Source organism: Aspergillus ibericus, assembly GCF_003184845.1.
Source record: "Aspergillus ibericus CBS 121593 unplaced genomic scaffold BO80scaffold_58, whole genome shotgun sequence".
In the NCBI taxonomy this organism is placed as follows: domain Eukaryota; kingdom Fungi; phylum Ascomycota; class Eurotiomycetes; order Eurotiales; family Aspergillaceae; genus Aspergillus; species Aspergillus ibericus.
The window spans coordinates 101,187-124,357 of NW_020292156.1; the positions used below are offsets into that span (position 1 = coordinate 101,187).

Below are 23,171 nucleotides of genomic sequence, written 5' to 3' on the forward strand. Positions count from 1 at the left end.
ATGTAAATCGCTTACTTCCTAATCAACCCATCCTCTTTCCTCCTACTACAAAGCATACACCCCCAAACACCACAATGAGCGAAAGCAGCAATACCTTCGAACCAGGCCTCTACCTCCCTGGCGGCCACAACACCGACCCTCCTCTCCCCCTCTCCTCCCCAACCACCAACTACCGCCTCAACCACGTCATGCTGCGCACTCGTGACCCCAAACGCACCCTCCACTTCTACCTCGACCTCATGGGCATGCGCACGGTTTTCACCATGAACACCGGTCCATTCACCATCTACTACCTCGGATACCCCGCTACCGCAGACGACCGCGCAAACCTCCCTGCTTGGGCAGCCCGCATTGCCGACATCCCTGTACTAACCCAAACCCTTGGACTATTGGAATTCTATCATGTCCACGGCATGGAGAATCCCGATAACGGGTTCAAGGTTTCCACTGGAAATGATCCCCCGAATCTAGGTTTGGGACATCTGGGATTCACGGTCCCGGATGTCAGTGATGCCTTGGAGAGGTTGAGGAGTGAGGGGGTACGAGTGTTTAAAGAGTTGGGGGATGTTTCGAGGGAGAGTGTCCCCCTGAGTCACTGGGAGGAAAGTAGGGGGATCGGGAAGGGGCAGGTGCATGAGAGGTTTGCGGAGATTTATGGGCAGGTTGCGGTTGTGCTTGATCCGGTGGGTTCCCCTTCTTCCTTCTCTCTCCGTTTGTTTATCGTTCTTTGTGGGTTGTAGAGAAGGGTTATGCTGACTGATGTGATAGGATGGGTATATGGTTGAATTAGTGCCTCAGGATATGGTCTTTTGAAGCCTATTCTTGGAGTACTTATCCAGCCGTTTCCTCTCAGAGATATAGGACCTGGTACATGTACGTGTACACTGTTTGTCAGTTCAAAGCGCATAATAATATTCGTGAAACTGTAATCCTACCTTTACATACCTCAGCCTACCCTACCTAGCAGTCACCCATAATCTCCTATAAGAAATAATTCTCAAAGAGAAGTATCTCAATTGATTTGGCCATGTCACCTCCTTCTGATCGTACGGACCAGTTAGATCAGCTTGTGCACTTCAATGGCTGGCCGTAGTACATTGTAGTCAATCCCACACTTTCCTGGAGGGAGCACAGTCCAATGCAATGAAATGGGAGTTACTTCCCTCATTTCAGAATGAGGGTCAAACTCTCATTGCTCAGCTCTTCCATGCAAGCGGTATACACTCTCGGAACCATGTGCATTTGAGCACCTTGCTAGGGTTGATTCCAGTCCCAGACTGTCCTTGTTTAGGACTTGTCCTCGGTTTCATCATTGGTGAGAAGCAATAGATTCAGGTCTGGGGATGAATCTAGTCTGCGGTGATAGTGGTTAGTATCTTAGTGAGATGGGAATGGGAATTGCTGTAACTCACCTCAGCTCTGAGCTGTCTGTTCATGAATAGCACGGTTTTAAGACGGCTAAATCAGATGGGATTTATCAATAGACGGAGGAGAAGAATAATAGATGTCTAGACTGGTCAAGGATCTAGAAGCTGATGAAGTCATGATAGTATTGAGGACTGACTCGGTGATGACTTATGGTTCACGAAAATGAAGGGGCCATAGAAGATGATAGTATATAGTACTGCATCATGTAAATATCACCAAGTCAGATACCCATACGATTCCCCAAGAGATGAACATCATACAGCACTGACTTCAAGCCCCATGAGAGATAAGGACGAAAGACACCGAAGGACCCGACTAGTCCTACCGAAGGAAGCCGAACTAACCCACTCAGCCGTGGATAGTCACGAGGTCATCATCTACAATCAACCCAGTACCCATATAGATAGCGCTTACCCATACATACCAATTTATCTTCATGCGGGGTCTCTCCCTTTCTCCTCCTCCTCCTCCAAGTACTCACCCCCTCTTAATCTTGCCCTACCAATCAATCCTTTACACCAACCCATGAACCAACAATGACCATACCAACCACCTACATCCTCATCATCTCCGGCACGCACGTCACCGGCAAAGACACCATTGCGACCTCCCTCGCACACACCTACCACTGCCCCTTCCTGGAAGGCGAATACTCCTACTGCGCGGCCTGGTCCATCGCCCGCGCACGCGCAAAACACGGCTACGATACGCTCTCGGTGTTTGGGCAGACCTGGTTACGGAAGATGAGGCGTGTGGGATTGCATACCCCCTCTCGTTCATCATCATCATCATCATCATCACCTCCTCGTTCGCCATCATATTCACCACCATTATCACCGTTGTCGGAAGCATCAACTAGCACCAACCTACATCCAGAAAAAGAAGAAAGAGGAGGAAGAATCAGCGCCATAATATCCTCCCCCGCCATGCGGCAACCCCACCGGGAAGCCATCCGCGCCGTGATGGAGACGTATGCGGTGGGGGTAATCTTCGTGGTATTGCAGATTGAGCGGGAGACGTTGATGGGGCGGACGGTCGGGGCGGAGAATGTGGATTTGGAGAGGAGGATTTTGGAGGAAAAGACAGAGGATATACGACTTCCGGGGGTGGAGGAGGTGGGGGTTGGGCCGGGTGGGGGGACGATTGTGGTGGATGCGTTGTTGGATGTGGATTCGGTTTGTTGGGTTGTGAGGGGGGGGGTGGCGGGGGTTGTTTCTTAGGTGGATATGTAGTTGTTGTTGTAGGAGTGGTGTTTTTGTTGGGATAGGGGTGTCATGCTCAGCATTATATTTTATCTACTCCGGCGTGTCCTTGATATCGATGCCACGGGATGGGATATGGGATAAATATATCACGATCGAAGACATGCATCATTTTCCGGCCTGAATACGCCTGCCACAAATATGAAATCGAAACAGATCTATCCATCGTAACACTCCAATCCCATCCCATCCCTTTCAGCCCCGAGGTATCACTCCCAGCTGTCATCCACCTCGGCCACATCATAGTCCACATCATGGGCCACATCTTTCCGTCCGCCCGTCTGGTCCGTCGCATTGTCCATCACCATGTCCTCGTCCGACCCGGTCTTGTTGGTATCCGAGCCTGGGCCCGAGGAGGGTCCCCCAGCGGGAAGACTGATCGGCGGGTTCGGCACCCAGCTGAGCTGCACTTGGCCCACCGATGGGATGTCGCGCGCTCCAAACATGAACTTCTCCGCCAGGTACCGTTCCTTGAACGCCACGATGAGCGAGTCGGGCTGCTCCGGGTTGGGTTCGATAGATTCGTACTCGCCGACGCCCTGTACATAGGATTAGGGTTAGGTCCGATGTGAGGAGAAAAACTTACAATCAGGAACTGTCTCAAAGCCTCATCCTTCTCCGAGTTGAATTCCACGCCTGAAATGGCCACCCGTCGGGGTCGGTTGTCCAGACGAAGAACACCCCCCCGGCCACGAGCCATGCCGCCACGCCCCCGATATCCACCGCGATAGGACGGGTCGTAGCCGCGTCCCCGGGGCGGGAATCCACCGCGGCCAAGGTATCCCCGTCCGCGGCCGCGGGGCGGATACTGTGAGCCCGCACCGCCGTTGGGGTCGATTCCGAGACTCTTGGCTTCGGCTTCGAGGGCCGCCAGCTGCGCGCGAAGCTGTCGGGTCTGGTCGCTGACATCTTCCTGCGATTGGCTCTCGTCCGCAGGCGAGGCGTTGCCGTCACTGGTATCTTTCCCACCGAGCTTCTGCATCAGGCGGAGCTTCTCTTCTTGCTGCTTCTTGAGGAGTTCCTCGCGCTGTCGTTCCAGAGCTTGTTTCGCTTCTTCCGTTTCCTTGCGCTTCTTCAGCTTCTCCTCGTGCGCCTTTTGGGCTTCCTCTTGCTGTCTCTCAAACTCCTCGCGGTTAAAGGCGGGTTCCTCGCTCATGGCGTCGCCCGGGGGAGGCCGTTGGTCGCCATTGCGGTCACCCTTGGGCCGATGCCAGTAGACCTTGACGAACCGGTTGTCAAAGATCACCTTGGGGCTGGACCAGGCCCGCTTGGCCGCCGCGTGGCTATCGTAGGTAATCAAGGCCAGTCTCCGGTGTGGCTGTAGCGAAATGTCCACGATTTCACCGTACTGAGAGAAGAACTCCCGGACGTTGGCGTCATCGAGCTTGTCGTCAGGAATCTGTTCGACCACGATGGTCGTGATTGAGGTATCCTCGTTGGGTCCAGCCGCGGAAAATTCAGACCGACGTCCTCGACCTCCGAAACCGCCACGGTCTCCCCCACGACCGCGGCCACGACCTCGGTCACTGCCACGCATGGGCGGATCCGTGCGCCGTTGGAAGTCGGTGATCAAATTGGAGGATTTGGGGTCGTACTCTAGGCGCATTGTTAGCGGGGCCCGAACGGCCGACGGAACCGATCTTGGACTTACCATCGTCCTTGGCGATCCCGGGCATGACATCGTGCTGATACGGGCAGGTAGCGCCCAGGTAGCAGATCCCCTGGGTTTCATAGAACGGACACCGCTCCGAGCTCTTGGGTCCCATCTTATCCGGCTGTTGGCCACCGGCGCCCGAGGGCGTCATGGGCATCGGGGGCATCCCCGGCATCTGCGGGAAACCCATACTCTGTAGAGCCATCATCGCGGCCATCGGATCATTCTGGTCAAAGCCCGGGAACGTAGGAGGCATAACCGGGAATCCCGCCGCACCAGGGTGGAATTGCCCCGGGCCACCAGGTCCTGCACGGCCGCCATCCCTGCCCATCCAGTCGCCTCGGCCACCGCCACGCCCCCGGCGCGGGGTCTTATATGTGCGTTGATGGGGGACGTCGTCGCGTTCCTGATCCGCCTGGAATCCTTCATGGAAGCTACGCTTGCGATTAAAGTTGGACTCCTCCGCTTGCGCCTGGGGAATGCCGCCCATCGGCGATCCATAAGGGCCTTTCGAGGAACCGGACGAGGGTGCGAACGACTGTGGCGGCTGGGAAGCGGATCCCGGCGCTGGACCATCATGGGATAAGGAGGACTGGACCTGCGCATACGGCGCGGCGGGAACCGGTTGCGGCTTGGGCGCAAAGGTTGTGAAGAGCTCGTCAACGAACTGAACGGTGTCTATATGTGCAAGGCAAGCCAGTCAGCCAACCGCGCATTCTCTCCGGTATAACCGACTCCGCCGACTAACGTTCTCTCAAAAAGTCCTCCAGGTTCTCCACCGAGGCCTTCCGGATCTCCTCATCGGGAGCATCGGTGCGAATCAGCGCCAAGACATAGTCAGCGAGCACATCAGAATCGGCGTCAGATCTAGCAGAGAGAAAATCGACAATAGACGTTAGCTGGTGGTCATAAAGGTGACGCCGCAATGGTCCGCATTTTGCGCGGTCCGAACTGTCTTACATATCCTCCAGTTTTCTGACCACCCACTGCTTGACCTCCGTCGCTTCGTTCTCCGTGAGCTGCATGCTGCTTCACGGGGCGATGATCCTCCACGCGACCGGTATCGACAAGAAACAGTCCTTCGAGGAGCTTCACAATGCAGCAGGTGCACCAGGCTGTGTCTGAGAACAGGATCGGGCAAGGATCCCAAACGACGCCGGTGATGTAGATAAAACTATGACAGGTGGCAAGTCTCGATCAGTGAGTTGATCAGAGTCTGGTCAAATCATCGTAAGAAAAACCGCGAGGGGATAGCAACAGAGCTTTGCGGATCAAAAAGGCCGGGGAAACGCGAGCGACGCGGATGACCGTACAGCACGTGACCTGTCCAAACTAGCCAGTTGCCCTTATCTCGCCATCAGACCAATTACGCTACAAGTACAACTACTCGGTCTCAAGCATCTACATTACATGTCAAATGAACTGAAAGCCATCATATTTTTCATGTCCAATCGAGGAACAGCAAAGCAACTATGGAAAATCCCTCGCGGTCGTAAACGTAAAAATGAAGCCATCGCAGATGCTCGTGCACAGCGGGATTCTACTTCTCTAAGTGTCGAAAATCCACAGACGACATTAAGCTGTTTCTTCTCGTTTTATCCTCCCTCAATGTAGACAGGGTATTGCGTTCGTCAATCTCATAAACAGAGGATTCCATCCATCACAAGGTCGAAAGTTAGTCGGCTTGCGTGGAAGCAGTTTACAGCTTGTCGTAGTACTGTGTGGAAAGTTAGCATCATCCAGGGGCTGCAAGTAATGATGACAGGCAACTTACGTTCTCGTAGCCGGGGACGACCTCCTTGAGACCCTTGCGCTTACGCATCTCAGTAACGATACCACCAACCTTGGAGGTGGGGTCAAGAGGAGATCCACCAGGGAGGACAGCCCAGTGGTCGAAGACGGACTGGGGGAAGGCCTGTCCACCGGTGGCCTGACGAAGCTCACCGGGGAAACCGAAGGACTCGTTGACGGGCAGGTAGGCCTTGACGTTGAACAGAGGAGTACCAGGGCGCTGCTCCTCAGTGTAGACGTGACCACGACGGCGGGTAAGGACACCGTAGATACCACCCATGGCCTGCTCGGGAACCTGGATCTCGACGTTGAAGATGGGCTCGAGGATGGCGGGCTCGGCAAGCATGGAGGCGGCGTACAGGACACGACGAGTAGTGGGCATGATCTGACCGGCACCACGGTGGATAGCATCAGCGTGCAGGGTAACATCAAGGATGTTGAAGCGGATGGAGCGCATGGGCTCCTCAGCAATAGGACCCTCACGGGTAGCCCACTGGAAACCAGAGACGACGGAGTCCTTGATTTCGTTGAGGTACTGGACGGCCTTGGTCTGGTCAACCAGCAGGTTGGCACCGGTGGTGTCGGGACCGAAGCACCAAATCTTACGGGCATCGGTGACATCCCAGCCGTACTCGTCAGCAAGGAGACGGGCACGGGCCTTGAAATCGTCACGGGGGGTGATCTTGCCGGCCTCGATGGCGAGGGAGACCTCCTCGTCAAGGGGCTGGGCAGTCAGGTAGAGACGGTTGTGCTTGTTGGGGGACTTGGACAGAGCGGTCATGCTGGAGGTGCCGCTGACGGTCTCACGGTAGGAGACGACAGGGTCGGAGATACGAAGGGGAACACCGGCGTGGTCCTCCTCGAGATCCTTCAGGCAAATTTCCAGGTGAAGCTCACCAGCACCGGCAACGACGTGCTCACCGGACTCGTTGATCATGGTCAGGACACAAGGGTCAGACTTGGACAGACGCTTGAGACCCTCGACGAGCTTGGGCAGATCCTGGGCGTTCTTGACCTCAACGGAACGCTGGACGACGGGGGAGACGGAGAACTTCATGACCTTCATGTTGTGGGCAGTCTCGGAGGTGGTGAGGGTACCAGACTTGAGCAAGAACTGGTCAACACCGACGAGACCGACGATGTTACCGGCGGGAACATCCTCAATGGGCTCGACGAAACGACCCATCATCAGGATGGTACGCTGGATGCTCTTGACGAAGAGATCCTCCTTCTTGCCAGGGACGTAGTTGGGACCCTGGATACGGACCTTAAGACCGGAGCGGACGGTACCGGAGTAGACACGACCGAAAGCGTAGAAACGACCCTTGTCGGAGGTGGGAACCATCTTGGAGACGTACAGCATCAGGGGAGCCTTGGGGTCACAGTCGCGGATACCGATGGCGCAGTCGTCATCGTTGGGACCCTCGTACAGAGTCTCACCACGGTACTTCTGGGCAGTGACGGGGGAGGGCAGGTGGATACAGATCATCTCCAACATGGCATCAGCGGCGGGCAGGAACTTGCGCATGACAGCCTTGAGGAGCTGCTTGCCAGCAAGGTCCTTCTCGTCGTTGGAGAGCTTGATGTCAAGCTTCTCGAGAAGGGTGGGGATCTGGTCCTTCTTGTCGTTGTTGATGGTCTGGAAGATCTTGAAGATGGGGTCCAGAACGAACTGGTTGAAAGCACGCTCAACGGGCTTGCCATCGACCTCAGTAGGGGTCTTGGACCACTTCTTGGTCTTGGGGTTGAAGTAGTTGTCACCCTAACCGCATGTCAGTAACCATCGTGACGGGCAAAGATCCGCAAAACGTACCCAGAGACGCTCAAGCATCTTCTTGCGGTCAACACCGAACTTCTTGGCGAACTTGACGGCGAACTGGCGGACGGTGAAAGCCCAGCCGTGGAGACCGGAACCGAAGGCAACGGTACCCTTCTCGGCGTAGACCTGGACGTCACCGAGAGCCTTGTCGAAGTAGGTGGCGATGATGACGTTGACGGACTCGATGGTACGAGAGAAGGACTGGTACAGGTCCTCCTTGGAGACCTGGAGCTCGAGCAGAGCACGGTCGACCTTGTTGATGATCAGGACGGGCTTGATACGCTCAGTCAGGGCCTGACGAAGGACAGTCTCGGTCTGGACACAGACACCGGAGACACAGTCGACGACGACCAGGGCACCGTCAGTGACACGCAGAGCAGCAGTGACCTCAGAAGAGAAATCAACGTGACCGGGGGAATCGATCAGGTTGATCAGGAACTCAGCACCATCGACCTTCTGGGGGATCTCCTTGAGATCCTCCTCATCGGGGAACTTGGCGTAGAGGGAGATGGCAGTGGACTTGATGGTGATACCACGGTCCTGCTCATCGGGACGGGTGTCCATGTAACGACCCTCACCAGCCTTGGCGGCCGAGATAATACCGGCACGCTGGACCAGGGAGTCGGAAAGGGTGGACTTTCCGTGATCGACTGTGGTGCATCCCAAGTTAGCCTCATCTGCTCGTGCTATCGGACCATCCCCAACTGCCAAGCCTTAGGGCCACACATACCGTGAGCAATGACGGACATGTTACGGATGTTGGCCGGGCGGTCCATCAGGCCGCGGATCTGTTGTTAGTTAGTATGCATGCTCTGTACTGGTGGCCTGCTGTCTCTAGGCTTGGTGGTCGTCTCAAGGGTTGAGATAGAGCCTAATGCAGGTCGATGCGGGGAACATAGAACGGACCTCTTCGATAGTGAAGCTATTGGCAACATCGTCAGCACGCTACTCTCTACAACATAATCCTTCCAGTCTGTCGATGCCATCAAGGCGCAACCTCGACAGGGAGGAATGTGCAGGAAGGGGGGTTGGTGGGTGGTCGTACTTAACCATCTTGACTGATTTTTCTCGTCAACTGCCGTAGAGGCGGGGTTGTGTAAGAAGGAAAATAAAAAGAAGAACGACACACAAAGGACCAAGATCGAGGACTAGCTCGACCGAGGATATAATAGGACAGTGTGCGCTGCTCCGGGGGAGAGACAGAGATGGCTTCGCGGAGGAAGGTGAAGAAGGGAAAAGAGAGAGGAGGGAGGAGGAAGAGGGCGGATGGAGGAAGAGGGGAAAAGAGGAAGAAAGCGAGAGGGCGGCGGGTGGGGACTTTTTTCGTGCAGGTGGGATTTTTTCCGATTTCAAATCTGGGATGTGCGTTTTTTCCTGTCGGGCCCCTCGTTTCCTTACCGTTTCACTGCTTAGCGTCGGCTGCCCGCCAACTGCTTTCGGTGCCCGCTGCCGTCCAGCATTGAGAGTCCATTAGGATTATCATTCCATACGATGTAATGATTTTCAGCAGCCGCCGTGAATGGAGACCGAGAAGAGTCCTTGTCCGACGGTGTGGCCTGGCCGCTGATGACGGAGGAACTACAGTGGTACTATTTTACTGGCGGTGTCCTTTCTAGGAGCCCGAGCTTCCCTACTGACCGGCTTGACCATGGATTCTATCCTTTTTTACCTTCTTCGAGCCGTTGGATCGCGCGAGTCATCACGAAAGCTCCCAGCTTGATGCGTATTGCCCCTGCTGACCATGACTGCTCTGCGGTACATGCTCCCACGAAAGAGCTGTCAGCTCTCCCGTGTTCCGTCCGGTGGCAAGAGTCTTGACTGTGCTGATATCATGATCCGTTGTACCATCAATTTCCCGGCGTCCTGAGTGGGTAATTAAGGTAATAGCTTACCCGTTGCGGTTTAGCCCGTCTGGTCGCCCTCTTGGTGCAGTCGGTGGCAGGTGAAAAGCTCAAATCCTCACTCCATCTCGGCCCCGGGGACTCGTTTCGGGATTAAGGTCTGCGAGGGAAGGAAAGCGCAACGACGCCATTGTGCTCAGAAAGGCCTCGACTTGTGGCCGGCCAACAGTTCTGCAGGTGGTATCTGCCCGCTGCAAACCCCTCCATCCTCACCGCCCGGATCGTCACGGGGTGCGGAGTTAGGAATTAATGCATGGCGGTACATTACCTGACGGTACGGGAACGTGGCTCGACCATTTGACAGCAGCAGGAGCATCGCCTGTCCGGCTACTGCAGCGCTACAAAAGCGGTCCGACAACCCCCATTAGTCCTCACAACTAGTATCTATACTGTACGGATCTGTCTATCGCATTGATGATATGACCAGACTGTTATCTAGAGCTACCTCGTGCAGGTGGAGCAGTAAATAAGAATACAAAGTTTCATCCCGGGTTATCTATCTATCTATCCAATGTGCTCAACGCCTGTATACGCCGACCATGCAGTCTCAACGAAGCACAACATACAAAGCCGCAGAAATCATGAGGACCCCAAAATTTTGCCATACGCATCCTCCACCTCTTTGGCAATCTCCAAAAGTGTGACGATGACGATTTGATGAGTAATGTTGGGCAGCTTGTCCCGTTGAAGCCCAATCCATTCCAATGGTGGGGTGGCTTCACCCATATCGCGAAGCTGAGGCGTCTCGATCACGGGAGTCTCCAGTGCCATATAGGTATACTTCGATTGCGGTACATTGACCACCGCGGTGATCTTTTCGTGCGGCTCATTCTTGTCGCCGCTTCCTTCGGCACTCAACGCCCCAGTGATGCGAACCGCAGACGGAGGTAGCGGCTTCCCGAGTCGGGAAGCCAACGCCCGCGAATGGGTTTCCCACATGTCCCGGATAAAGCTGATGCGGGAATAGTTCCAGCCAACGTCGACCTTGCCTTCGAACGTGCTTTGGAAAATATAGTCGATCTGCTGTGACCCGGGAACTTGCCAGGTCTCCATTCGGGCCAGAAGCCGAGGGACTTTCAGGATCGTCCCTCCCCTGGATCCGGTAACGCGATTGGCGATCTCCTTGACCAAGAGCTCTTCGGTGTCCATAGGACCTGACCGAACAATGTTCGAAAGCGCGACACGTAACTGGCCTAGCGTTAGGCCCAACGCGCTGTGTATCTTGCCGTCCTGCAGTGAGACATCAAACCGAGCCTGGGCATCATGTGCCTCCAATTTGAATACATGATTGTCAAAAAAGGAGCTTGGGAAGACACCTATACTGACAGCGTTGATACTAACAACAACGCCGGTGTGCAAGGATATTGGCGCCGTCTCCGCCTTAACCTCTGCGGGTTTAGACAACTCCTTGGACGACACCTCTGTTTTCTCCGAGAAAGTCGAGGTCTTTCGGCGCAGGTATCGTTCGACGTCGCGTAAAGAGGCTTCGTATGCTGCCTGCTTGTCTTGCACAAGTCGCTGCCAGGCCTGATACAAGGCCAGAGACTGCGATGCCGTCAGGCTTGTGCAAAAGACTTGCACCTTGTCCCCATCCAAGATGCTAAAAAGACGCTCGCTGGGAGCTTCAGTCGTAGGCCGAACGTTGTACATCAGAAAGGCAAAACTCGAGATGTGGGCAATCAAAAAGGGTTGGTAGTCAAAAGAGACCTTAACCTGAAGCTGAAGCCACGAGATGGATGCCTGGATGAGGGGCGTCTGGTGATTTTGCTTGTCATTTGGCCAATTGATGGACGTGGACACTTTGAGACTTTGAAGCTCCACTAGTCCGCTCATGCGGCCCTTACTCTCAATCCCCAGTGTATTGAAGCTAATGGAAAGTGTCTGCTCCCAATCGGATGTCTTCTTCGAGGACAGCCATAGGTCGTGTACGGCGAACTGCGCCTTCCCCAGTGTAGACCCCAAGTCGAGTTGGATCTCTAGCTTTTCGATGGAGATCGTGGTGTTCCACGGGAAAGCGGGGGCTGCCGCGACTTGTTGATAACGCTGCACAATATAGGCCTGTGTCTCGGTAGGTTGTGGCTCAGGTGGAGGGCCAGGATCGATGTCATCACTCGATGGAAACCAGATCTCCCGGAAAAGCAGAAGATCTTGAACCTGCTTTGCATTCAGCGCAACTTCCATCGGGCTCATCCGAAGAGCGACAGAAATTCCTTTCGCGCTCCCTAAATGTTTGCTGTTCATAAGCGACATGACCATAGACTCGACCTCGAAACTCGCGGTTGACTCGTTCGAGTACACGTGTTTTACCGATGCCTGTAGAGAGTTGAAAGCCACCAGAAGGGCTAAGAATCGCCCAGGATCATCAGACTGAACGGTGTTGACCGTCACGTAGACACTGTCAAACCGGGTTGTAGCTGCTACTCTAGCTATGGGTTGGCAGCTCAGGCTGAATTCTTGCTTGCAAATCAGGATCCCTACGTTCACCTTGCATCTTCCAAGGATTGAACCTGGGCCCTTGTCGTCCAGAGGGGTCTCTTGCATCAACTTTTGTGATTGCAGCATCACGGCATTAGACGGCCTTCGAGGCTTTGGCTGGTCGCCCATGACTTCCTTGATAGTGGAAGTCATCTGTTTGATCAAGGGGACCAGACTCGGATACAGGACATTCGTAGAAGCATCCACTTTTAACTCCGCGTTGAGAGCCGAATCATCTCGCCCGTTGTCCTCAAACTGGACTTTCAAGGCCACGCCTGGAGCCCTAAATGTTGCAGTGGCCATCCCGTCTCCTTGAACGTACTGGCCGTATGTTGATCCAGGAAGTCTACCATCTTTCATATTCGCCGTCAGCATTGTTTGAATATCATCCGTATGTCGCCCTTGCAGAGATACAATGGCACCGGCGAAATCAACGTCTATCAACACGGAGCGGAAGCGCTTATTTCCGAAGAGTGGTCGATTTTTGGTGCTATCATCAGATGGCTTCGTTACCAAGGTAGCATTAGCCTCTCGGATCGTTCGCGCAGCAGAGGCAATAGAGTCTCTGATCGCGCTCGCTGGCGATATGAAGTCAGAGGTAGCCCGCAGATCCAAAGATTTCCCGGCAGCTTGGAACGCCAATCGAACCTCCTTCCCTGCTGATGAGTATGCTACGTTGAAAACCAGTTCGGGCAACAGAGCAGAATTGGGTGAGCGCTTGCGCCTGTTTCCTGAAATGGGCACCATCTGCAACTGCACGTCTTCAATTCGGAGTTTGGCGGCGTTTGCTCTCTTGTTCGACAACTCCACGCGCTTTATGGAAAAGACCAGGTCGTCGGGTTTGCGTGAAGATACCCTTGAGGTTGTAGTGGTCATGTTCCACCCAACCTGGATGTCATTGAAGTCCAGAGAGTACATGGCGTCAAACAGTCCCTCCGAGGAGCCAACGTCTTCGACCTGGATGCTGGGAACCTCCGGGCCTGTTTTCTCCGTGTGACCACGATGTCTCAGTCTCTTGAAACGCTTCACCTCTTGGGAAAGATCTAGAGTCTTAATACGCTCCTGCAAGTGGGCGGCCATGTCAACCACCAATGCTGCTGTCTCTGGAAAGAGCTCGACAACGAATCTCTTGCTGGTCAGATGGAACACTCGTCTAGTTTCTCCGCTGTCTTGGGTCGTTGTCCCTTGAAGCTTAGCGTCAATTGAGAAACTGCAATATGAGCGACTCCTAGACGCTTCTTCCTTCCTCAAATCAAGACTTATGTTGGAAGTATCGACATGGAATTCCGGGTATTCCATGGGATGTCCAGCGTTCAGACCATTATCTAGATGCAGACGAACCATCCCGAGGCTGATGTCCATGTCCGCGGTGTAACTCTTGCTGTTCAGCCCTGGCGCCCTGGCATGAATCGTCGTGCCCGCCATCGTCATGCGAGCCTTATAGAGAATAATGTGGCCACTAGGTGGATTGTTTTGCGGGGGAGGAGATCTCGAATGTGCAAGGACATCGCTGAAATGCAACTGTAAGACTTCGATACTTTGTTTGAGATCGTCAATCAAATGTGAGACTTCTGGCTTTGATAGGGCACCAAGCAGACTTCGTAAAGCACTGGCCTCCAAGCGTATCAGTTCAATGGTGATATCGATCTCCATATCTGTGCGGTTTGGTGAGAGATCAGCAATGACTCGACCATTTATGGGTGGTATTTCCAATGCCGATAGAGAACGCCATTTCCCCCCTTCGCCTGACAAAAGTGTGTGTATGTTCTTCTTCAGATCAAAGTCCACTTCAATTTTCGATCCGAGTTTGGGTGTAATGGAAGTCCGTGCTACTTCTCCAGCGATGACATATGTCAGCGACGGTAAGACGCAAAAGCTTAGGCGATAGTCATCTAAGAACATCGCGACATGGAAGTTATTGTGAGTTCGCTTCTTCGGATTAGTCGCTTCAACGGGCTGGTGTGATGGTAAGTCCACGCTGTTGACGAGTTGATGAATGAACCGTATTTCATCCTCTATCAACCGATCTGCGGTATGCGCGAGACTTAAAAGATCTTCTCCCATGTCATAGCGGAGTTTCCTGCATGATCCGGCAATCTTCCAGTCGTGGTTCACCTCTGCCTCATTTTCCTCAGTCACGAGAGAACAGTAAATGTGAGGGTTACTAACTTTCCAAAGCATGAGAACCTTGGAGAAGCTAGAGAGTTCAGTATAGCAAGCTTCGGAATTTAACAACAGGCTCATGGTTTCCGGACTGTCTATGCTGCGAGGCTTTTTAACAAGCGAGCTTCTGAGGGCTCTACCAGTCAGTGCTAGCTTGACATTGATACCATCCAGAGTTATAGATCCCAGATCTGTTCCGAAGACCAGCTGAATTTCAGTCAATTTTTCAGATCCGCTGCCACGACTTTGGGATGGCGGTGCGGATTCCAGTGTAACTGTAGACATTGTCTTCATGACTCCCTCCACAAGGTCGAGAATTTCCCACCGCAAGTGAAGACTAACAGACGAGCAATAAGATTGGACAACCGTAACCTCTTTCGGTCGAGGCTCTTTATCTGTAGATGACGGCTCACTGGGCTGAACCGAGACAGCTGTTGACAAATCCTCGATAACGAAGCCACTCTCCTTCGGCCCGGGATCAATGGAGAAGCGGAAGAGTTTCACAGTAGAAGAAAAGATCATGGTTGTCGAGGCCTCCCCGGATTGGGATGGAGAGCTATTCCAGATTCTCCGCATCACATAGCTCTTTTCTACATGAGCTAGATCCCAAGCCCGCCATTGGTCAAAGTTGGAGAGTACAACGGTCTTGGCATCTTGGGGAAGTTCGAAATCGCCATTGAGGCACTTGGCCGTCAACACTTGACGTTGACCCGGCGACATGTGGTAGTAAACGTTTCGTATGCGAGATATTATCTTCCAAGAGTCGTGCTGCCGCAGATGGGAACGCGCCACCCTAAGCACGTACGATATACGAATGAGAAACGCTGGATCTGGAACCTTCGCGGCTTGTTGCGTAAGGGAGTACATGAGGTACTGCAGCCGTCTGTCCCCGATAGCCGAGCTCTGTTGAAAGGAGGATGCGATGGAATCCGACATTGTCGTTGTTCGATGGACCAGAGAGGCGAGGTGTTCCACAGACTTTGTCGAGGTCACAGTATCGAAAGCCCGAACTTGGAAATTTGATCTCACTATAGGATCTGTCACGAGCCAGAAGTTCATGTCTTCAAAGATGCAACCGAGCTCAGCCTTCTCCTGGTAAGCGTCGGCACTGCTGCCGTGAACGGATATTGAAAGCTTGTCTGCAGCGGCATGCACTGTAGAGCTTTTGTTTATGCCCGAAAGGAGGTCGCCCCTTTCCCGTTCCACCTTCGTCCTGAACTCAGCCTTCAGTTGAGACATGTCAATCCTATACTCGTCCCGAAAATGAAATTCGCCATTCGGGTCCGGTTCGGAATTAACCAGTTTGACAAGTATGGAAGGTGCTCTGATTGCAACGCTGGTGCATGTTTTGGGCTGTTTCATGGACTTCTCATAGCCCACAATGTCTGATATGACTCGCTTCTGTAGGGAATCAATAATTGCGACAGGGCGTCTTGGATGCATCCGTTCGATCAACGCTGACAGTATGTGAAGAAACTCGGGGTAACAGAACCCTCGGATTCCAGTGGGGAGTTCAATGGCAAGGTTTGTATAAGTCGTTACATCACTATCAGAAAAAGAAAAGAACGGATCGACATCCACGACGGGAAGGTCCCCCTTGGTAACAGCAGTATATTTGCGCGAAGTTTGTTCCGACGGAAGTTGTGATGTATCAAGGTCGGTCTGGTGGAGAGAAAATTCGGGCATGACCCAAGGGCTTGAAGCATGGGGTATGTTTACTGGCCCATCCTTCGTAGCATCCCGACGCTTAAGAAGGGTAGGATTAGGGCTACCTGTTGCTGGTCGGCGGAGCTTCCGATCCTTTGCTATCTTGGATGGCACGCTGGTCGGTCGATTGGGCTGACGCGATTTCATTCCGGTCATACTTCTCACACTCGAAGCATCTGGCATGACAAGGAAGCTCCTAGAGCTTAGATTGCTTCTGCCTACCGAAAATTGGCGTCTTGATGGCAAAACACCTAGACCGGAATGCTTCGAGATGGGTTCGGGCATTGTAGGTATAGGGATGGTCGGTGGTACTAAGCTGCCCTCATCGTGCTGTGGTGTGTCAGGGTATATGTCGTCCCAGTCCATCAGAAGCCACGGCGTTCTTTGTGTCCTTTGGTCATGGGCTTTAATATGCTCTTGTTGTAGCCTTCGACTTTCGGTGATATCACTCCTTCTCTGGACCATTCTCATCTTCAAGGTAGCCTGGAAGAGAGCGAAAGGAGCTATGTGCGTACTGAGCCGGCTTCCAAATTGGCCTAAGAACTGATAATCAATTGCGGCAAGGGATAGGTCGGGAACAAGAAGCTTCATCCGTTTAGAGAATCTCGCATTTGCCAGGTCATTGAACTCTGTTGTCACCGGCCCAGACTTCAGGATCAACGCGGCCCGGTCCTGGAGAACAGAAAGGTGAATAAGCTCAATCCTGGCCCGCAAGAAGGTGACATCATGAAGCTGTATCAGAGATAAGGGTGGGAGCGCATTCTCTTCATTGTCAAAAGTCATGTCGAAGCTTTGCAAAGCTGCACCAAGACAGCTTAGGAAATCCGTCGAGCATTCTCCAATAATTCGACCCACTCCGAAGTCCCAGTTGCAGACATAAGTAGGCTCCGCGGGGGGCAGTCCAAATAACCGGTGGCCATAAATTGCAACCCCGTCAATAAAGAGTTGGGGTTCTGAAGGAACGAGTTCTCCCTCTGTCTCACTAGACTCCAAAGCTACCTTGAGAGGAGCAAGGGAGAACTGCAAGTCCATGTAGTAATTTGTGAACCGCAAGTCAGCCTCCAGCAAAGGTGCAGTGAGGCTAAGAGAGGCTGAATGTTCGTAAAGGTTTTCGGGGAGAAAAGCGCAGGGACTGTGAACGGTAACATGGACGATCACATCAAGGTCATTGGACTTCCTATTCGGGTTTATTCCGCCAGTCGACCTCGACTCCTCCTCAGGGTATGCAAGCTCTTGATATTCCTCCAGAGTTTTGAAGTGCATTTCCTCTCCGAAGTAATTCTCCCTAATGGTCATGAAGGACCGTATCAGGAATCCGAACAAATACAGCCTAGGAGAGAAGCCATCTATATTTAGCAGCAGTGTATCTGTCAGTTCCGGGGATGTTGAAAGATAATAATTATACGAGCCATCGATGGATAGGCTTTGCAGGGTGGCAGTTGATTTCTCCTTCAAGAACGCATGTAAAGTATCCCATAGAGGCGTCAGATAGTCAATGCCTCCATCGTCCAATTTAACGTTGAAATCAATGGCATTCTGCTCAGGCTGATACTTGTTCAGAGGGATGATGACGTCGGATGTCAGCCTTGTGCCCTTGATTGCCAATGAACGATTGTCATCCAGGTCAGAAGGGTTGCTGACGATGTTCATATCATTAACGTTGAGAAACAGCCGAATGTTGGAAAAAGACAGATTAAGCTTGTATATAAACGGCACAAACGTGTAGTATTCCTGTGGAGGGCCCGACGCCCAGTCAGACACCAGATCAGTCACAAGGAAAATATGGTCCCGCAGCAAAAACAACTCCATATCGTGACTGTCAACATCGAACATCCACGTACGAAGGCTGTTCCAGGTTAGTGGGACCGAGAGATCGCAGCTGACAAGTTGCCTAGAACATTGCCACAACAATGCGTGGTTGACACTGGTCAACATTTTTGTTTCCCGAAGGTCGAGGTCCAACTGACTATGAAACCCAGACGCTGACGCCACCATATCCATGGCATAGTTGATGGTGGAATCTCCAGCAACACGAAGCGACAACCATCCAAATGGGCGAATGTCAGGGCCTATATGACCTTTATCGCCGTCTCCGGTGCGTGACTGCCTTCTACTTGACTGCTTCCGTAATTTGGCGACGCCTCGTATCGCATCAGCGCGGCCTTTCCATTGCCAGTCCTTTGAAGGCTCCCGGGTAGGGAGGCGCAATGTCAACTCCTCGGTGATTTCGACCCGTAATCGGAAGACGGAGTTTTTCCTCAGTTCCCCGGGGGTCAGCGGGTCGACCGGCTGCGAGCTTCGGTAGGCATTGGGAAAGAATACGTTTTGCAAGCCGACGCGTTCCCTATCAGCCCAAGGTCCGTAATTGATGCTTCCACCATCGATCTTCACATCGATCCCCCATTCCGGAGGAGGGGCACCATTGATATCTGGTGACGTAGGGGCAGGCGCCGGTGAAGACGCGGATGGCTTGACACAACCAGGAATATCCCAATAGTACGCCACAGTCATGCTCGGGCTGTCGAGTAGAGTGGAGAATCTAGCATATTCGACAGGGTTCCACTCCTCGTGGTCATCCTGGGAGCTCTCATCCAAGTATCGGGAGAGACCAACCCAACGCGTGTCATCGGCAAGATCGGCTGAGCTTCGAGGGGCCGCGTCTGAATGGTTCTCGCGCACGTGAAACGATTCGACAGAAGACTGGAAGTATGGGACAAGGTCACGGATACTGTGCCAGACCCTGCGCTTTTGCAACCGGTAGTTAAAGATCCTATCTCGTTTGCGTTTTGTTTCAGATTGCTCCACCCGCGTTGAACCGAGGTTTTTTGCAGCCGCCAGCTGATTTTGCTTGAAATCCGGATTTGGTCGCATTTGAATGACCGGATGGGTGAAAGCGAAAGAGAATATTTGTCGGTAGAGATCGAGTGGGCCAGAATCGCTGGCTTCGATCAACCCAGTGGCGCCGTCGAAGTTCGTGGTCAAAACAGATTTCGTATTCTCATTTCCAATAACAATAGCACCTTTATCGCACTCAATCCTCATTGGCAAGAGCTGGAGTAGCCTAGACAAGCTCTCTCCTATTTCCTGCCCAGAGCCTTCCGCTGCTTCAGAAGCTATTGTGTCCTTGCCAGTGTTTTCACGCCGATCGCCATGAGTATCAGAGGCCTGATCAGAGGCTGGCCCTGCAGAAACATCCGATTGGTCGTCTTTTAGCCGAGGGTCCAAGGTATTGCTTCCTGGATATTGCGGTCTGGTAAACGAAGGCGGTGGCGGCGGCGGGCTGAAGCCAGCAAGAATGCCTTCGTAGGCTGGGGTCCGATTGTATATAAACCATTCAAGGCCGTAGAGTTTGGCAGTGATGCGACAAGGAAGCGAGTGCGTACTCTTAGGGGGGCCCTGTTCCTCTCGGTCACTACCGTTAGTCGCGCTCGCGTTGGCGTTGGCGTTGGCGGCCCCGGAGTGCTGAGCTTCGTCTTCCGGCCGTTCATGGTCGGATTTATCATTTGTGAGGTTCGTTTTTCTCACTGAGCGTCTCCAGTAATGCCATGTTATAAACCCCCCATGCACAAAGATCGTTTCGTTCACCCCATGGTATCGGATGCCCTTGAAAAATATCCTCCCTCCGAGAAGGGATATTTGAATAGCACGAATGTCAACATATGCGCGGTAATAATGCCAGGTGTAAGCGCGTATTCCGTATGATAAGAGCGTTGCGAAAAGGCGATTGAAGTAGAGTAGGAAGAACAATACGCTGTGTATCGATGTCGTTAGCGGCACTTTGTGAATAATGAAGAGGAGAACTTACAGGATGCAAGAGACGATGAGCTCAAGGAGGAAGAACCTAAGTGAATATTAGCTATTGTAAGACCAATGCGACATCAGTACCGACCAGTTGAAGCTAGGATCCGGGGTCAAGGATAGGGTGGTCAAGCTTGTGCTGGCCATGTCGCAATATCCTCCTACCAGAACCCGCAGAACTCGGGAACATGGTGACTCTGGGGAACAATCACTGCGCCATCAAGGAAGGGCCGACAAGAAGCATAGTTTGCAGCGCGGTGAAGACCACGCTAGATGGTCATAAAGGCAAGCAAGGAAAGAACAGGAAAGGGGGGCTAAAAGTCCCCAAACGGAGGCCGTGGGCGGAGGGCTGGATTCAGGATTGGCGGTTGGTAATAAAGATGGTGGAGAGGACGGGGAAGCTCCGATGAGGGACGGCCGGCCGGCGGACACGCACTAGACCGGCCTAGCGTGGACTAGGCTGCCGTCATGGAACCAGTCGTAGGCGGTGTCTCAAGCTAGAGCGGACAGCCCCCCAAAGCACGATGGGCCTGATGGATAAGGATCCCCCCCCCCCCAAATGTCCACGCAATATTCACCGCACGACCTTGCTCCCCCCGTCATGCGAGGGTGCCCTTTGCGTTGGGAGGTCTTGGGAAGTTTTCAGCACCACTGTTGTCCCGTCTCGATGATCATGCCCGCGGTTCAGTGCCATTCTCGTTAACTTCCGGAATGCTTTGCCCGTGGACTCTGCCTTAAGCGCACGCGGTCGATCACCGCGAGTCTGATAACATGTCGATAATGACTGGCACTTCCTCCTTCGGGGGTACAGGCTCGAGCCTGGCACGAGCGGTGGTTATTGTTGCTGGTGTTTCAGCGCTGGTAGCTTCACTGCTCTCTTTATTGTGAGAATGCACTCCCTTCCCGCGCCCCTACGATTCCCCCAGACGGAACCAGTGCTGATATCAATCGATCGTCTCTCTCTTAGGTCCATATGGCTTCAAACGTACAGGAACCTTCCTTACATCTCATGCATGATGGGCACTGATTGAGGGTTAGGAAAAACTATCGCAAACCACTACTCCAACGATATGTCGTCCGTATACTGTTGATGTCAGTCTTCGCTCCCATTCACGGGCCTCTCGGCGGAACGCTGATTGCAATAGGGTCCCCATATATGCGGTGTCTTCCTGGTCTAGCATCATATCGCTGAGAGCGGCGATGTGGCTGGATCCCATTCGCGATGTCTACGAGGTAGCGGATGCGCGGTGATTATTGTTCTTCCAGTGCTAACGATCTTCTGCAGGCGTTTACGATCTACACCTTCTTTCAGTTACTCATCAACTTCCTAGGAGGCGAGCGGGCATTGATTATAATGACTCACGGGCGTCCTCCTGTCCAACATGCCTGGCCAATGAATCACATCCTCCCTAAAGTGGATATCTCCGACCCTCAGACCTTCTTGGCTGTCAAGCGTGGGATCCTCCAATATACTTGGCTAAAGCCGATCCTAGCCATTGCCTCCATCGTAATGAAAGCGACAGACACATATCAGGAAGGCTACCTGGGCTTGACATCTGGATACCTCTGGACAGGTATTGTGTACAATGTCAGCGTGACCATAAGTCTCTATTCCCTAGCCATGTTCTGGGTCTGTCTGCACAATGACCTGGCGCCATTCCGTCCGGTCCCCAAATTCCTGTGTGTCAAACTTATCATCTTTGCCTCTTATTGGCAAGGCTTTTTCTTGTCCATCTTGCAATGGCTGGGTGCGCTTTCTAACGGGGTTGCGGGGTATACGCCCGACAACCTTGCCGCTGCGATTCAGGACAGCCTGATCTGCTTCGAGATGCCAATCTTCGCCATCACCCATTGGTACGCCTTCTCCTGGCATGATTATGCCGACTCCTCCATCTCAGCTGCTCGACTGCCCGTCAAGTACGCCCTTCGCGATTCCTTTGGGATCCGGGACCTCATTGAGGACACGAAGATGACCCTACGTGGGGAGAACTACGAGTACAGGCTTTTTGATTCCGGGGACCACATTATTCCCCATGCCGAATCCAACTCCCGGGTCCGGCGAGTGATGCACGGCATGAGGTATGAGCGTGGGGGTAAAGCCAAGTATTGGATTCCCAAGCCTGGCGAGGTTAATAGTCGGACCCCGTTGCTATCCGGGTCAGAAGGGAGCAGTCGCGATCGACGGAGCAGCATGCTTAGTCGATTCCGTTCACACAGTGACATTGATGAGACCACCTTGGACGACGATGATGAGAGGCTCTTCACCAACGCACGCGCCCTAGAATTTGGCGACTGGAATGTAGGTCGAACCTGTCATTGGCGACATTCCGAATACCTTGATGGGCTAACCGCTAACGGCAATAGTATCCGGTGATTACGGCCAACGAAGTGCCGGAAGATCAGCGTCAAGCACACTATCAACGTCCGCAGCAGTCCCAAGTGCCTGGATCGGTTAAGCGATTGAGGAGGCACCGGAAGTCCCGTGCAACGAATGGTGGGAGCACGTCCCGGAGTGAAGGGAGCTCCTATAGTCCTCGCAAGGAGAACCCCAACGGTCCCAGGACCGTCCGTCAGGACACCAGCTCCTCAATTTCGCACGGCTCCCATCGTAGCCAGCTGGTCGACCTTGTAGTGGAGGACCAACAGGCAGAGGAAGCGGAACGAGTGCACGCTCAGAAGGCATTTGGGTCAACATGGCTCGAGCCCGAACAAAGACATTTTCAGTATGTTCCCGCATCTATTCCCCCGCAAGTTGAATAGGGCCAGAGTAACCTTTCAATCCAGGAGACCCTCTGGAGAGCCAGTTGATGAACGGCCAAGCTACCTCGAAGATAACGCAGGGGCATCAGGAGAAGGGGCCGAACCTGCAAGCCAGACTGATGGGGGCAATGATGATGAATCGGCGACGCGGCGGAATTGGACATATGGAGAGTTGGAAGAGGACAATGTGTGGGATCGGTAGGAGGGCTCGGTGCATGCACCGAATCCTTCCCGCCATTGGGAGGGGATCTGAAGTGGGTGGGCATCTGCAAAATATCTGAGGCATAGGATATGTAAGATGAATGAAATCGTGGAATGTTGTATCGATCGGACGGATGCCACCGGGCCACCGGGTGAGAGGGGCATGGGGAGAGGGGAGGTACCTGGTATCTACGAGCCACGAGGGACGAGAG

General features: G+C 53.3%; 6 protein-coding genes across 6 annotated transcripts; 3 read left to right on the plus strand and 3 right to left on the minus strand.

Moving 5' to 3' along the window:
* Positions 1 to 74: 74 nt before the first annotated feature.
* On the plus strand, positions 75 to 813 carry BO80DRAFT_449332 (putative lactoylglutathione lyase (Glo1); the record flags this gene model as incomplete). The annotated part of the gene is made up of 2 exons (XM_025721737.1): positions 75 to 683; positions 769 to 813. 2 exons carry the CDS (start codon positions 75 to 77, stop codon positions 811 to 813), a joined length of 654 nt encoding a protein of 217 aa, XP_025570719.1.
* A 1,022-nt stretch (positions 814 to 1,835) lies between these two features.
* BO80DRAFT_484492 (uncharacterized protein) lies at positions 1,836 to 2,648 on the plus strand (the record flags this gene model as incomplete). The annotated part of the gene is made up of 1 exon (XM_025723469.1): positions 1,836 to 2,648. The coding sequence occupies exon 1, from the start codon at positions 1,965 to 1,967 to the stop codon at positions 2,646 to 2,648; it is 684 nt and encodes a 227-aa protein (XP_025570720.1). The 5' UTR covers positions 1,836 to 1,964.
* Positions 2,649 to 2,698: 50 nt separating this feature from the next.
* Positions 2,699 to 5,601, minus strand: BO80DRAFT_429124 (CCCH zinc finger and RRM domain protein). The gene is made up of 5 exons (XM_025720396.1): positions 5,305 to 5,601; positions 5,093 to 5,211; positions 4,342 to 5,022; positions 3,277 to 4,286; positions 2,699 to 3,229 (listed from the first exon to the last, which is right to left on the minus strand). The coding sequence occupies exons 1-5, from the start codon at positions 5,367 to 5,369 to the stop codon at positions 2,900 to 2,902; spliced, it is 2,205 nt and encodes a 734-aa protein (XP_025570721.1). The 5' UTR covers positions 5,370 to 5,601; the 3' UTR covers positions 2,699 to 2,899.
* Positions 5,602 to 5,762: 161 nt separating this feature from the next.
* Positions 5,763 to 9,069, minus strand: BO80DRAFT_429125 (elongation factor 2). Its single transcript, XM_025720397.1, has 6 exons — positions 9,000 to 9,069; positions 8,861 to 8,876; positions 8,685 to 8,742; positions 7,949 to 8,604; positions 6,119 to 7,897; positions 5,763 to 6,061 (listed from the first exon to the last, which is right to left on the minus strand). Exons 1-6 carry the CDS (start codon positions 9,005 to 9,007, stop codon positions 6,044 to 6,046), a joined length of 2,535 nt encoding a protein of 844 aa, XP_025570722.1. The 5' UTR covers positions 9,008 to 9,069; the 3' UTR covers positions 5,763 to 6,043.
* A 1,250-nt stretch (positions 9,070 to 10,319) lies between these two features.
* BO80DRAFT_391930 (putative fermentation associated protein (Csf1)) lies at positions 10,320 to 20,358 on the minus strand. Its single transcript, XM_025717197.1, has 3 exons — positions 20,090 to 20,358; positions 20,006 to 20,041; positions 10,320 to 19,951 (listed from the first exon to the last, which is right to left on the minus strand). The coding sequence occupies exons 1-3, from the start codon at positions 20,143 to 20,145 to the stop codon at positions 10,435 to 10,437; spliced, it is 9,609 nt and encodes a 3,202-aa protein (XP_025570723.1). The 5' UTR covers positions 20,146 to 20,358; the 3' UTR covers positions 10,320 to 10,434.
* Positions 20,359 to 20,544: 186 nt separating this feature from the next.
* On the plus strand, positions 20,545 to 23,096 carry BO80DRAFT_228966 (OSTA/TMEM184 family protein). Its single transcript, XM_025714444.1, has 7 exons — positions 20,545 to 20,882; positions 20,966 to 20,983; positions 21,037 to 21,090; positions 21,144 to 21,231; positions 21,284 to 22,297; positions 22,363 to 22,721; positions 22,783 to 23,096. The coding sequence occupies exons 1-7, from the start codon at positions 20,770 to 20,772 to the stop codon at positions 22,958 to 22,960; spliced, it is 1,824 nt and encodes a 607-aa protein (XP_025570724.1). The 5' UTR covers positions 20,545 to 20,769; the 3' UTR covers positions 22,961 to 23,096.
* The last annotated feature ends 75 nt before the right edge of the window (positions 23,097 to 23,171 follow it).